Source organism: Rhinatrema bivittatum, chromosome 19 (assembly GCF_901001135.1).
Source record: "Rhinatrema bivittatum chromosome 19, aRhiBiv1.1, whole genome shotgun sequence".
Classification (NCBI taxonomy): domain Eukaryota; kingdom Metazoa; phylum Chordata; class Amphibia; order Gymnophiona; family Rhinatrematidae; genus Rhinatrema; species Rhinatrema bivittatum.
The window spans coordinates 30,304,198-30,319,973 of record NC_042633.1 but is presented as its reverse complement, the minus strand read 5'-3'; the positions used below and the strand labels follow the sequence as shown (position 1 = coordinate 30,319,973).

At 46.5% G+C, this 15,776-nt stretch overlaps 1 protein-coding gene across 1 annotated transcript in view; it reads right to left on the bottom strand.

Annotated features, from left to right (window-relative positions):
* LOC115080317 (zinc finger protein 84-like) overlaps positions 1-15,776 on the bottom strand; it is a 44,099-nt gene that overhangs the window by 21,530 nt on the left and 6,793 nt on the right. The window contains exons 5-7 of the mRNA XM_029584468.1: positions 11,409-12,362; positions 994-1,163; positions 674-800 (exon numbers count right to left, since the gene is read on the bottom strand). Coding sequence (XP_029440328.1) covers positions 674-800; positions 994-1,163; positions 11,409-12,362 — 1,251 coding nt within the window. The remainder of the gene's footprint in view (positions 1-673; positions 801-993; positions 1,164-11,408; positions 12,363-15,776) is intronic.

Sequence of the window (15,776 nt, the reverse complement as noted above, 5' to 3'; positions counted from 1 at the left end):
AACTCCTTGTTCTTCCACTTCATGGCCTGGAGATATCCAGCCCGGATTCCCTAAGCTTCTCCTACTGTAAATTATCTTTGTTGCATTTTGCCTGGTTTGGACTGTAATCCACCTTGAGGCCATTCCTGGTAAAAGGCGTAATAATCAAATGTCTGCACATAAATTATTAGAAGAAGAATTCATTCATCAAGGCACATGCAGCACAGCACAGTCACTTATAAGAGAAGGACCCTACACACAGACCAGACAAGTAAGGAGCTCTGGGTGAGGTTCAGGAGCCGGACTGTTCTAGAAACCACTGAAAAAACCAGGCCAAGGTTCAAGGAAAACCTGTTTTAGAATTTAGAAGCTGCTGCCAACTATTGCTGAGCAGGCTCAGGAAGTGGCATTTCTTTGGCCTCTGTCTACTCCTCCTCCTCGTGTCCCGGATCACCAATTTGGTGCTTCTGAAATGGTCACAGAAAAAAAACAGGGGGTGGGGGACAGGGACTGACGACCATTTTACAGGATCCGGGTTCTTTCCCCTGGGCTTTTCCCTTCCTTCGGTAGCAGAGAGATCTTCCTGTTTTCAATGAAGTTCAGTTCTTCCATAAATTCAGAAACACTGATTCTCTCATAGGACAAGCGCAATACAATAATCACGGCAAACAAGACTAGAAAAAGCACAACTCACCCAGAGAGATTAGGGCCGCGTGGATCTGCTTCATCACAGTCCTGTAAAACTCCTTCTGCCACTCTTCCAACACCTGCCACTCCTCCTCCAAGAAACAGGCCACCACGTCCTTGAAGGTCACTGAGATCTGGAAGGAAGACGGCACAGCATTCTCAGCTCCTGTCAAGTCCGAGCAGACAAATGCAGGGCAAGTCTGGAGAAGGGACTTTGTGGGTGTTCTCACCATTGTCATGCTGGCCCCACGGAAGGTATAAAAAAAACATCCAGGGTGGAAGAGATTTTACGCCTGTGTCTAACACTAAGAAAGAATTATGTCCTACCTGTTTGATGGACGATGACGTGGGAGGTAAACCAGAATCGAAGACTGTGAGCGCAAAGGTGAAATGTTTGAAGGGGAAAGGATGATATAGCAAGGAGTCCATCAGAGAGCACCAAATCAAGAAGGAGATGGTGAATGAGACCTTTTCTGACCAAGGCAAACAGCCTGGTGCTTATGGGAGACGACAACTACCCAGAGATCTGCTGCGGAAACAAGACACGGTGTGTCGAACGAGATCTCGGCGCACATTCACAGCCACATTTTGCTACAGAAAACAAAGTAACCAATTGGAAAAGAGAAGGTTTCTTTGCATTTGATCTTCTCCAACAGGGAGGAGTTTGCTGCACACCTGAAAGCAACCATGGGACGCATGTGAATAGAGAAAGGAGCTCAGAGGAGTTGGTCACTTCTTAAGCAGACAACACCAAGGGCACAAGAAAGACCCTATCACCATACATACGACAGCGAGAAAGTCACTCTTCAGAGACCTGACACGCAAACAGTAATCTCCCAAAAAGAGGGGACTAGGCCACCAGAGGAGCACTGCCAAATAGCCTGAGCTTGGTAGAGGCAACAGGAGGAAAGTCAAGGTATTCAAGAAGATGCACCTACTAAGGGACGTGAAAGAGTAACAAGAAAGCATTCTACAGATACATCAGAAATAGGAGAAAGACCAAAAAGAACGCAGGCCCTGTGCGGCTTGAGGAAAGTGTGCTAAGAACAGATGACACGGAAGAGATCAAGGCCTTTAATAAAGCCATGCCAAAGGAGCAGAGAAGTAAAACACTTAGCGTAAGCTACACCCTGCTGCTGGGTCAGACCAAGGTCAATCAGCTCCAGCATCCAGTCTCCAACAGTGGCCAGTTCGGGTCTCAAATACCGGGCAGATCCAGTTCTTGTTGCTCACTCTCAGGGGTAAGCAATGGCTTTCGCAAATCTACCTGGCTAAAAAGCATTTATGGACTTTTCCTCCAGGAATGACCAAACTTCTTTTAAACCCCTCTATGCTAGTCACCTTGACCACAACCTCTGGCAACAAATTCCATAGCTCGATTGTACGTCGAGTGAAAAAATACTGTCAACAACAGTTTTTAACCTGCTGGTTGTTAGTTTCGTGGCAAATCCCCTTGTTTTAGTATTATTTGAAAGGCTAAATAACCGTCCTTTATTTACCAGTTTCACTGCACTCAAGATTTATTTTATAAGCTTCTATCATGTCCCCTCTCTGCTGCCTCTTCTCCACAAGGGAGCCATTCCATCCCCTTTATCGTTTTTGTTGCTCTTCTCCGTTCTTTTATCGGTTGCGTTATACTCAAGGTGCAGTTTCACCATGGATCGGTACCAAAGCACCAAGGGATGCAAGTGCAAATGATGGCGAGACTAGCACCATATCACGGCTTAGCAAGTCATCAGACATTATTCCACCATTGTCTGCAAGAACTGACTCGGTCACTACAAATCCAACAGAAAAGTCAATTTGTCCCTGTCCCATGGGGTCTGCTGCTTGTCCCAAACAAAACAACATGGAGGACCAAGACCCAACTCCCCCATGCCACTGCCTGTGCAATGTCAGCGCCAGAACTAGATCCACACTTAACCCAACAAGGACAAATTCCTTAACCTTTCAACCCCCTCCCCCTTTTTTTGTTGCTTTGTGAAAAGAAGGTTCTTCCGTGGATTGCCAAGCGGTTCAGGCCTGCATGATTTTAATGATGGTGCTTGGGCTCCCCCTTTTGATACTGTTTCCTTTCCTGAATACTTAAGCAATGTAGTGTGGCTGGGTTCAAAAAAGGTTTGGATAAGTTCTTGGAGGAGAAGTCCATTAACTGCTATTAATCAAGATGACTTTGGGAATAGCCACTGCTATTAATTGCATCAGTAACATGGGATCTTCTTAGTGTTTGGGTAATTGCCAGGTTCTTGTGGCCTGGTTTTGGCCTCTGTTGGAAACAGGATGCTGGGCTTGATGGACCCTTGGTCTGACCCAGCAAGGCAATTTCTTATGTTCTTATGGAGAAAGACTGAGTGAAAGGGCATTTAGATTAACAGATATTTTCAAATCAGCAGGCCCTGATAACCTGCACCTCTCCCCCCCTATAGGATATTTAAAGAACAGAAACTCATTAACGGATTATCTTTGAGAACTTATGCAGGATGTGCAAGGCATCCCAAAAAACTCTGAGCAAAAATGGTGTCTATCATTAAGTAGGGAGACAAGGAGAACCCCTTAGAATCATAAGCCTCTCACATTGGCTTCTGCACCTGGGAAAACACAGGCCCATATCTTGAATATGCAATACCATACACAACCTTAGCCAGGGTTAAAGCCTTGACTGGTGACATAACTGATAAACAACTATCCAACTACCAACTATAACTGATAAACAACTGATATAACTGATAAACAACTATCCAACTACCTAGAGGACCACAATATTCTGTTCCCAAACCAATATGGTTTTCGCAAAGCCGCAAGCACTGAAACGCTACTACTCTCACTCACGGACTTCCTCCTTTCTGGAATTGATAAAGGCCAAGCATATTTACTAATCCTTCTTGACTTTTCGGCGGCCTTCGACACCGTCAACCACGTCCTCCTTCTAAAACAGCTGGCAAACATTGGTTTAACAGGTACCACATTAAACTGGTTCAAAACATTTCTAGAAAATAGAGGATAGAGAGTCAAAATTCACAATAAAGAATCCCAATACCACCATTCCAATAGAGGGGTACCGCAGGGTTCATCACTTTCACCCACACTATTCAATGTCTACCTCCTACCACTATGTCAACTTCTTACAAAACTAAGCCTGAAACACTTCCTTTTCGCAGACGACGTACAGATCGTGATCCCCATAGAAGAATCTATATCAAAAACAATGGAATACTGGGACAGCTGCTTATCAGAAATTAAACTCCTCCTCACCAGTCTAAGCCTTGTACTTAATGCTTCAAAAACAGAATTCCTGCTCATATCACCGGAAAACAATAATACACTCCCAAAACCACCTACACTCCTTCAAACAACCCACGTAAGAGATTTAGGAGCCATCCTGGACAATCGACTCAACCTCAAACCATTCATTAACCAAACCACCAAGGACTGCTTCTACAAATTACATATTCTGAAAAGAATCAAACCACTTTTCCACGCCCAGGACTTTAGAACAATACTACAAGCAATAATCTTTTCCAAATTAGATTATTGCAACTCATTACTACTAGGCCTCCCAGCTTCCTATACCAAACCGCTACAAATGGTTCAGAACTCTGCAGCCAGAGTCCTTACAAACTCCAGGAAAATGGACCACATCTCACCTATCCTCAAAAACCTCCACTGGCTACCGATCCACTATAGAATCATGTACAAAACCATCAACATCATATACAAAACTATCAACCAAAACTCGCACCTCGACCTACAAATACCTCTTAAAAAATACTCTTCCGCCAGACCCATCAGGGAATACTACAAAGAGTCACTCCAAATTCCAAAGGCCAAAACCTACCAACATAAATCATTGAGTCTCAGAGCCTTCTCTTCAGCAGGTCCAACTCTCTGGAACTCTATCCCACCAGATTTGAGACAGGAGCCATGCTCTCTAACATTTAGGAAAAGACTAAAAACTTGGCTTTTCAAAAAAGCATTTCCAAGCCTCGAATAAACCTTCATTAAATAGCACAAACTCTTATTCATTAACTGGACCAAATACAATTCAACCAACCTTAAATTGACACTCATCAATACCTGCTGAGCTTTTATCATACCATTGTCGTATTTATGCACCGTTTCATAGTGATGTATCGCCACAGTTACTCACATATTCTTATTTACTCACTTTGCTACTCTATTACATTAATAGGCCAAAATGTAAATATGGCTCTGTACAATTTCTCCCCTTTTCCAGTTCCAAGTTGATTTCCCTGATTTACTGTAACTTTCTCACATCCTTTATCTGATTCACTGTATTTAAAGTTCAAGGTTCTTATTGAGAACATTGTTTTACGTTATGTTATGCTTTACACACTCTGTTAATTGTAAACCGGGTTGATGTGATGCCTGTCATGAAACTCGGTATAACAAAAACAATAAATAAATAAATAAAATAAATAAACAAGTCTCAGATCTGTGCTAGCTCAACTCTTCCTTCGATAAGAAGGGAGATAAAGCAGTTCAAAACATCAGCATCCTGGATATACAAAGAGCAAATGACGTCAAACCAAGCTTAGCTTTCTACAACAGTTGTAGACCTGATGGATCTCGATTTCAATAAGGCTTTTAATTCCGTCTCCCATGCTATACTCAAACTAGGAACATATGATTTAGACAATATAACTTTTGGGTGGATGCACAACTGGTTGGAAAACGAAACTGAAAGGGCGGTGTGAACCTGGGAGGATGTAACAAGTGGGACTCAGTAGGGTGGTGGGGAAATTGGTCAATCCAGTTCACTTCAATATGTTTTAATAATCCGTTGGATGAAGGCAGAGGAAGCGAGCTGATACAACTGATACCCATTGCAAGCAACTTGACAGCTAGAATCAGAGGTCAACAGGATGTTGAAAAAATTAGAGAAACAGAATGAACGAAAGGACAAATAGAAGGAATACTGAAATTCACCCACATAAAACAGAGAGTCACCAGCTGGGCAGTCCTACTGAAGGAAAAAAGATCTGGTAGGGAATGGTTATAGGAGACCACAAATGGAATGGCAGTCGGTGACCAACTTCTGTAGTAATGAAATCTTAACATTGTTGTTGGGAGTCCAGCATGGGGTTCCACACACTTTTAGAAAAAATAGCCATTCCCCGCCCACTCAGATGCATTAATATTTATCAAGTATGCTTCCTTACCTGCTCGCACTCGTGGGTGGACATGGGTGGGTGTTCTTGGGTCTGTGTTGTTCTGTGTATATGTGCGCCTGGCCCTCTCTTGCTGTACGCCTGTTTTGCATCCAATCACTTTGGGTTTGTTTTATTTTTTTTTTTTTTAGGAGTATTTCAAGGGGACGATATAAAGGTGGGCACTGAGTCAGGGAGGATAGTAAGGAAAATATTTAATGGGTGAAAAAAGGGGAAGAAAAGAAATGAACCCCGGTACGTGAGCTAATTAACGGAGATGGAGTAATTTCCATGCTGCAAGGTGATGCCTTGGAAACGTCTATAAAGTTATAAAATATTCTGGGTCTGTCCTTACATCTGTCTCTGGGTTTCTGGAAATTAAGGATCTTTCGCCCCCCCTCCTCATTCACTCTCTGTCCTTGGTGTTCTCTCTTCTTGGCTCTGGGTATTCCCTCGGGGTTTCTGCAGAATTAAAGCTCTTACATTCCTCTCTCTTCTCACCGCTGCCCTGGGTGGGGAATAGTCTGGGAGAACCTGCAGATCTCAGCTGCGGACAAACCCCCGAGCTCTGGGCTTCCAGCACAGCAGCACCCGCGACCAACTCAGCCCCTGCCCACAGGCTGGACTACTGAGCATGCGCACAGCCAGAGCACGCACTGGGCGCATGCTCAGACGCACCGTGCGCCGCATGCTGGAAGCATCCTACTGAGCATGCTCCGAATAGGCCAATTGCAGTTGGCGAGCGGCGCAGCGTAGGTTGCATTTGTTAAGGTGGAGCTGCTGTCCAGATCCCTCATCCCCTGTTTTCCTTACGCGTTTGGGTTCTTCGCACCGGACGGTCCAACGCGTTTTATTTTGCATGCGCGGTTGCTTACTCTCCCTCTTCTCCGGACAAGAAGCGCTTTAGGCCTATGTTTGCTGGCTCAGTCCAGACAGCACCGGCTGTCCTCCCTGGATTCAGCTGCCCCACCTGCTTCCCAGCACGGGTTTACCTAACCTGCGGCCGGGGCCTCTCCTCTAAAGAGCCCCAGCTACCTCCCCCCCCCCCCCGGAACGTCAGGCTCTTCTGCCTCTACCTAACATTAACAGTTCCCGTTTGTGAACACACAATAAACTTAACACTATAGCAAGGCAATGATAATACTCACACTTCCCGGTCTCTCTGTCTGCTGGTAAAAGTCCCCGATCGCCACCTCCTCCCAGCCTGCCCTCTCCTCCATCTTCATACACTCAAAGGCAGACCATAGGAGCTAGGGCTCTTGCTCTGTGCTTGCAGCATGGGAAAGGATTGGAGCAGCAAAGTGGGGGGGGGGGGGGAATAGATGCTGCTGTCCAGGTTTATACTTCCACTCCCCCTGGCCCTATTTGATTTGGCTTCATTCTTTGTTCTCTATGGGCCCCCATTCTGCAGTTTGGACATATGCAGGAACTGCATCCAAAACCCCGTCCACGTACCCGTTAATCCAGGAGTGAACCCACATGTGGGTTAGATCAGCTCTTCTAGGTCCAGGTCTAAACTAGATCTCACCCCCTGATGCCTCAGGTATAGCGTGGCCTTCTTTCTACAGGATGGGCCTGGTTTTTTTTTTAAAGCGAGAACAGAATGCAAAATTGTCCTGTTTGTCAATCTGCCCATACATAGAAAACAGAAATTCAAGTGGAATTGCTAAAAGTAGCACTGAGAGGAGGAGATACTAAAGGCATGCTTACATAGGGAAGGCAGGTAGGCTCTTAATGGGATTTTTAAATCTTTGCACAGACTTTTCCAGAAAAAATCTGCCCACAGAGAAAGCAGGTGCAAATGACCAAACTTACTTTGTGCCTGCAGTATGGTGTTTACCTCATTGCAGACAGTTTCAAAATTACTCCTTTTAAAAGGAAAGGATGCAGATGGTGTGCTTCCTCATCATTCCCCTACTTCTTCCCTACCATCACTTGTATCTTTCCTTCTATTTACTTCCCTTTCTGAGGTCCTCCATCTCCACCACCCTCGCACAGATTCTTTCCATCCCCCTCCCCCGATATCTCATCTCCCACCCCCATTAAAGGTATTTCTATCTCCCCAGTTTAATTCCTTTCCATTGCCTCATTCCACCCCCCCTTGGATTCCTTTCTAGCTTTCACCTTCCTTATCTTGCCAGTTTTCTCATCTTTCCCTCTTCTCAGTTTCTTGGAACAGGGTAGTATGGTCAGAATAGTGGCAGGCGACCAGGAGGGGACATAGCGCGGATGTGTTCCCTGTTCACTCAGCTGCTTTTCTCTGATGCACACTGCCTTTGTAATCAGGACATACAGGAGAGTGTGCAACTTAAGATATACCATGCTGGGTCAGACCACGGACCATCAAGCCCAGCATCCACTCTCCCAACAGTGGCCAGTCGGAGTCAAAAGTACCAGGTCAATCCTTAAAAGTAGATCTAATTCTTGTTACTCACGCCCAAGGATAAGTAATGGCTTCCCCAAGTCTACCTGACTAATAATAGTTTATGAACTTTTCCAAACCTCTTTTAAACCACATCCTCTGGCAATAGCTTGATTGGATGCAGGGTGAAAAAATACATTTTACAATTTGTTTACAGTCTACTGGTTATTAGTTTCACATGTCCCCTTGTTTTAGTACTATGTGAAAGGGTAAATAACTGTCCCCTAGAGTTGCTCCACCCCTGCATAGCTGGCATGCATCTTGAGCTCTGCCCCTCTCCCTCCCTGCACTCTCCAGCTCTGCTGCTTTCCTTCTATATGGGAATTGAGCTCCGCCCCTCTCTATTTCCAATCCATTCTCTACTACCCCATATTGACATTAAGCTGCACTCCTCTGGCTATACTCTACAGCTCTGCCCCCCTCTCTAGTCAATCCACTCTCTACTGCTAACACACATTACACTGGAGCTCAGCCTGCACTCTCTACTACCACACATCTCAACTACACACGTCCTACACCTCACAGTATTTTCCCGTCCTTGGCTGGACTTTTGTTGCTAGCGATTTTATCATTTTCTATCATATCGTCCCTTTCAAGCTGAAGAGCCCTAACCTGTGTAGCCTCTTTTCATAGCAGAGCTGTTTCATCCCCCTCTTATAATTTTTGTTGGCCTCCTGTGCACTTTTTCTAATTCCACTATGTCTTTTTTTTTTTTGAGATGGGGAGACCAGAACTGCACACGCAGTTGCACCAAGGATCAGTACAGAGCCGTGAGGATAGTATCTATTTTAATTAATGTTAATTCTTAACATTCTATTTGACATCATCAGCTCAGTGTGGGGTAGTAGTCAAAAAAAAGTAAAGTTGTTATCCACAAGGTCTCCAAGGTCCTTTTCCTTGGTGCTGATTCCTAATACAGAGCCCAGCTTTGTATATGTATAGTTGGGAATATTTTTCTCTACGTTGCATCCCTTTGCTCTTATCCACATTAAATATTAGCTGCCGTTTTGATATCCAGTCTTAGTCTTGCAAGGTCTATCTGCAATTCCTCACAATTGCTGCTGTTTTAACAGCTTTGAATATTTCTGTGTCAGCTGCAGATCTGCTCACTTTACTCATTGCTCCCTTTTCCAGATCATTTATGAATATGTTAAACACAGGTGCCAGTACAGATCCCTATCAAATTCTACTAGGAATTCTCTGCTCACATCTTTCATCTCTCTATGCACCATCTTGTCTGGATTCGGAAAGATAGCACTTGGAACTTGATGTTTCGCTGGTCCCGTCCCTTTTTGAGGCCAACTGAATTTTCCCAAACATCAAGACAGAAGTCTATGCCTTATGATGAAATGTAAGTGGTACGGCATGGCCCAGCGCATCTCCTCCCGGCTGTCCTCCCCCACGATGAAGATGGCCCTGGCTTTGGTGGAGGTCTACACCTGCTGCCGCCTTCTCCCATTGAGTGCTCCTTCTCCTACCTTTTTAAAACCAGGACAGACACTGTCCCCAACCTGTCAGCGTGGAGGTATTTAAAGCCAGGATGGACATTCGAGTGCAGTTTATTGTTTCAAACACAAAACAAAACATAAAAAGACCACACAAAGTCACTTTAGGAATGGTATTTCTATAAGAAACCCCCCCATCTATATCTGTTTCACCGTTCCTGCTGATACGGGAGTGAAGGAGTAATCTAGTGGCTAGAACAGCAGGGTCCAAATCCTGCTGCTGCTCCTTGTGACCTCTGGCAAGTCACTTAACTCTCCCCACCCCAGAAAGTAAGCCCTCTAGGTCAGAGACCTACCAACTGTACTCAACTCTAACCTGCCTTCAGCTTGGATTGGAAAGACACACAATTAAATCTAAAATGCAACATGGTTTTCTGGGCTTTTTATCCACTGTTTGGGGAGAAGTCTCTCTAGATTATTTTCCAGGTGGGGGAATGCTCTTCTCATGCGTGGAGATTGTGAGCTAGCACTGCGTCTCTTTATCTTCCTCATCCCTGCTGAGCCTTCCTGGGCTCATAACAACAAATTCAATTTGGTTCTGTCTTCCCCACCCCCGATGCTAGTGCCGAGGACCCTCCCTTCCTCCCCCGACAGTCAGGGTATGCAGCAGCCTGCAAGGTGAAGCACAACACAGAGCCACATCCGCTGTAGTGCAGAGTGCGAAACCGAGGTGGCGACAGAAACGGGCCACTTGGCCTGCCCCAGTCTGTGCCCCTCCGTGCTGTCACAAGATTTGTTCGATCCTGGCCTGCTCACTCCTTCAGCTACTAAGAACCCTTTTGCGTTTCTTCCATTTTACACTTCAAGTCTACCAGAATCCGGCTTCCTACAATCGCCCCTGGACATCTGCTCCAGGCATTCAGCCGCCCTCTCAGCAAGAAACTATTTTCTCATGTTTCTTGGCAGCCTCCCTCCCTTCACCCTCACTCGCCACTCCAAATGCAGAATGGTTTTGTTTCCTCCAGTGAGCCAGCCTATTCCACTCCCTCCTAGCATGATTCAGAATCCTGTTCAAATTATATTCAGGAAAGGTTGATGACCGCCCAGTTTGGGAGCTAAAAGGCAGCCTGATCCCTAGAGAGAAACAAAACAGTTGTGCCACCTCAGGACTCTTCTTCCTTTTCAGAACCTGCAGCTACATAAGATGCAAGAATCCAGCAGTCACGCACACACCCAAAGGACCCCTAAACCAGAAGCAGAATACTGGAGGAGTTCCTGACGTTTATCACGAGGCTCAGCTATCTAGGACCCCTTCCCACTGCATGCATGCACCTGGATTTCTGGATGCCCTGGACCAAACAGTTCAGAGACGCAACAGGGCTCAGCCTGTCCTAGCTGACATGGAGTAATTAGGCTCCTCAAGCCCAGGTCTTCCCAACTCCTGTCACAATGCATTCTGGGGATTGCGATCCTACTGGATGGCAAGACAAAGAACTACAGACACCAGCACATGATAGGAGCAGGAGTCGTACAAGTTTTTTGTTTTGGTTTTTTTTTTTAAAGTCAGGGCTACAGAAAGACATTCCAGAAGTTCACAGAATTTTTCTGGGACTCATTTTCTTACAGCTCAGGCCTGTACCAGGCCACACAGCCAGACTGGGAAAGGCCGAGAACTGGCCAGTTGCAGGAAGCGGCATCATCGCCTTCAGTCATGGTCCAGAGCATTTCTTTCGTACTTTCCCACGTGGACTTTTAGGTGTCTTAAGAGATTCTGATTCCGGTTAAAGCTCTTTCCACATTCGTCGCATTTGAACGGCTTCACCCCTGTGTGGATCTTCAGGTGCTTGGCCAGCTCAGTCTTCTGCTTGAAGCGCTTCTCGCACAGCGTGCAGGCGAAGAGCCGCTCCTCCGTGTGGGTCCGCTGGTGCAAGAGCAGGTTGCCCTTCTGGCTGAAGGTCTTGCCGCACAGTGCGCACTCAAATGGTCTCTCTCCCGTGTGCATCCTCTGGTGTTTGTTCAGGTCCCCCCTGTGGTTGAAGGTCCTATCACACTCCGTACATGCAAAAGGTTTCTCACCATTGTGGATGCGCAGGTGGATTTTCAGATCGGAGCTCTTCAAAAAGCACTTCCCGCACTCTGTGCACTTGTAGGGTCTCTCCCCTGTGTGAGTCCTCTGGTGGACGATAATAGTCTCCCGGTGGCTGAAGCTTTTGCCACATATACTGCACGTGTATGGTTTCTCCCCCGTGTGGCTTCTCTGGTGCACCTTCAGGTGTGAGCTTTTGATGTAGCGCTTCTCACACTGATCGCATTTATAGGGTTTCGCTTTCTGTGCTGTCTGCGTCTCCGGGGGATTTGTCTTGGAGCTGTTCCCGGATTCCCCCCTTGTCTCTGGTTCTTTGCGGACACCGTCTTCCAAGGTCGGACCTGCCGGCACAGCACAACCGCTCTCGCTTTCGCTGGACAGGTCTGCTTGGCGCTCCGAGGAGAGTCTTTGATATAGCGTTGCCTTGCGCTGCCTCTTAAAGCCACGGGGCTGGTCGGGGTCTTGAAAAAGGTTGTCCATGGCTTTTCTGGGCAACGTCTCCTGCAGTTTCAGCTTTTCGATGCACTCTTCCAGATATTTCCCCTTCTCCCACTTGTTCGCTACCAACTCCCCTGCTGGAGGAAAAGAAGTATCCAATTAGTCCATTGTCCATGAAGTAATTGCTACTGTAATATGGATGGGGGGGGAGAGAGAGGGGCGGGGCAGGAAATCAAGCATTCTCTTTTGTCAGACCTCATCATAAACATACGATACCCGCCTGTAACCAACTCTCCTTGAGCTACCGCTGATAAGACGTGAACTGAATCCCCAAAAAAGTTTACATGACTGCATCAAACGCCTTGCCTGCTCAGTCAACACATCGCACATACTCTCAAATCTCTAAGTCCCCAAGTGACTGAAAAATCGAATGCAGCAAAAAAAGAGGACAAGGACAGGGGAATATATGCCCTTCCCCCCTCCTCGGATAAAAACGGGAGGATTAAGCAAACACATTCAAATATGGGGAAACCAGAAACATCAATCAGCAAGGGGAGGCCAGATCTCGGGTTTAAACCACAGCGTCACTGAGCTCGGTGGCTGGTGGGGGCTCACTGCAAAGCTTGGTGAGGAGGAGGGAAAGGGAAGCCTGGTTTTGTGGCAAGCAAAACTGAACCCGACAGGCCCTAGCAGCAGAAGCAGCGGAGGCCTTTGCTACGGCAGATTTGGGGGCAAGCTCGCAACGGGCGTGGAGGACAGCAGCGGTGGGGAAAGGGATGGAGAGGACAGATAGAAGATTTGGGAGAGCTGAGAGTTGGTGCCGGGTGGCACAAGGGCTTTTGTGGGTGCATCTGCCTCAATTACCAGGAGGAGGGACAAAAGATTCAATACATCCTTCAGGTTCGTATAGGAATTGTGTGTTCAGGCAAGCAAAAAGGCTATTGCAGCATCCAAACCAGCAGTTTGTAGTAGTAATTTTATGGTCCCCCGACACGGGCCGTGTTTCGAGGAAACTGCGCCGGGAGGGACCCCACTGAGGAAGCATTTAACCCAAAGGACCAGAATGTGTCAGAAATCTCCCCCAATCAACGCGACGGGCAGTGGAGTGAAACGTAGAACAACATCTTGGTTGGGAAGGAACTAGTTCAATGAAACAACCTGACAGAGGTTATGAAATGAGCTGGTCTTTATCTGCTGTCATTTACCATGTAAGTTCCCTTCAAGCTAGAAAACCATTTGGTTTTTTGGTTTTAGGTGGCACAAATTCTCATGAAGCATTTCAATTCATGACTTACGATTACCCTTCAAAAAAACAAGCTTTTCCAACTTGTCTCCCTCGGGCCTTATGTTATTGTCTTATTACCTTTACTCAATTCCCACTCCTCCTTCTCTCCCCCCGCCCCGTACTCATATTCATCGGCCTTCCTTGGCATCTTCTTCTGGAAGTTTTGCCTAAATTCTGTTTTGGTTTTTTACCAGCGTTCCCCCCCAGGCTCGCTGAATGTTGACAGAGACGCCTCCTGTATTTTCAGCCCCTGCCTTCTCCGCGTTTTGCTTTGGCTCTCCCTCTGGCATGCACCATGCCCACGAAAACTAACCTGGCCGAATCGTCCCACCTGGAGGGGCCCCAATGGCCCCCACGGCTTGCGAGGTCCAGCGGAAAACCTTTCCAGAGTTTTGCTGGGGCCACATTAAATGAATTTCAAGGGGCTCGAAATAGCCGAGATTGGGAAAGCGTGCATCCAGGCGTTTTCACGTCTCCATCTTTCCCTCTCTATTCTTTGTCTCCCTCATCTTCCTCACAAGTTCCCTGAGGTTTTTTAGTTACATGTTGGGATGGTGGGGACGGTTTTGGGCCACTTAACGCACTGTCCCGGGAGCATCAGGATGCACAATACCATCCAAATGCTGCTGGAGAAAGTAAGCTAGGATTCCAGAGTTGTAGCTAATTTTCATGAAAAATAACGCAGACTGCGATTTTTCAGGCAAGCCTCGTTATTTAATTTTCTATATTTAGATTTTTTTTTTTTATATTCCGCTTTTTGCACTTTAAGCACTTCAAAGCAGATTACATTCACTTCATCCCTTGAAATCGAATCTATCCTCAAGAAGATGACACACTCATCCCATCCCTCTGACCCCATCCCAACAAATTTACCGCTCACCATTTCCAAACCCCTGGCCAAAATTATAAACTGCTCCCTGTCTCAAGGAATAGTCCCGGACCCTCTGAAACTTGCCACCCTCAAACCCCTACTGAAGAAGCCAAACCTTGATCCAGGAGACCCCTCTAAACTTCTGCCCTATCTCCAATCTGCCATTTATCGCCAAACTCATGGAGAGACTAGTCAACTCCAAACTCTCCGACTATCTAGACCAACATAACATTCACTACCCCGCGCAGTTTGGCTTCCGTAAATTCCTAAACACAGAATCCCTTCTAATCTCTCTCTCGGATACCCTTCTCATAGGATTAGACAAAGGACAACCTTACCTACTGGCACTTCTGGATATCTCATCTGCATTTGATACCGTGAACCACTCCACCCTCCTAAACCGCCTGTCAGACATAGGTATCTCAGGAACAGTCCTCAAATGGTTCGAGTCCTTCCTCAGCAATAGATACTATAAGGTCAGAATAAGCAATAAAGAATCCCCTTCCATCAGTTCTACCCTTGGAGTACCACAATGCTCCTCCCTCTCCCCTACCCTCTTTAATATCTCTCTTACCCCTCTGCCAGTTCCTTGCTAAACTAAACCTAACTCATTTCATTTACGCTGATGATGTGCAGATCCTGATTCCCATAACAGATTCCCTCCCAAAACCCCTCAAATTCTGGGACAGCTGCCTTCACTCCATCAAGCTCCTCCTCTCCAGTCTCAATCTCATCCTCAACACGGCCAAGACTGAACTACTCCTCATTTCCTCGGACCACAATAACCTTTCCCTCCCTGACCCCGCTCCCACCACAGCTGCTCAAGCAAGAGACCTCGGCGTAGTACTGGACAACCGACTAAACTTACAAAAAATTTGTTAACAACACGACCAAGGACTGCTTCTTCAAATTACAAATTCTGAAAAAAAAACAAAAAAACTTAGACCCCCTCCTCCACTTCTATGACTTCCGGACAGTCCTCCAAGCCACCCTTTTCTCTAAAATTGACTACTGTAACTCCCTCCTTCTAGGCCTCCCCGCAACTACCACAAAACCCTTGAAGATGCTCCAGAATCCTAACCAACTCCCGCCGAGGAGACCACATCACACCCATCCTCAGGAATCTCCATTGGCTCCCTATCAGCTTTAGAATCCTTCATAAATCTCTCACAAAACTATCCACAATCAGCACGCGCTCAAGCTAAAAATCCCGCTACGAATCCACACCTCAAAAAGACCAATTAGAACGGCTTATAAAGGAACCCTACACGTTCCCCCTGCCAAATCCATTCTTCACACCTCCAGCAGGGAACGTGCCTTCTTCCGCAGCTGGGCCATCCCTTTGGAACACCCTCCCTCCTGACCTACGCCAGGAACACTGCCCACTGACCTTTG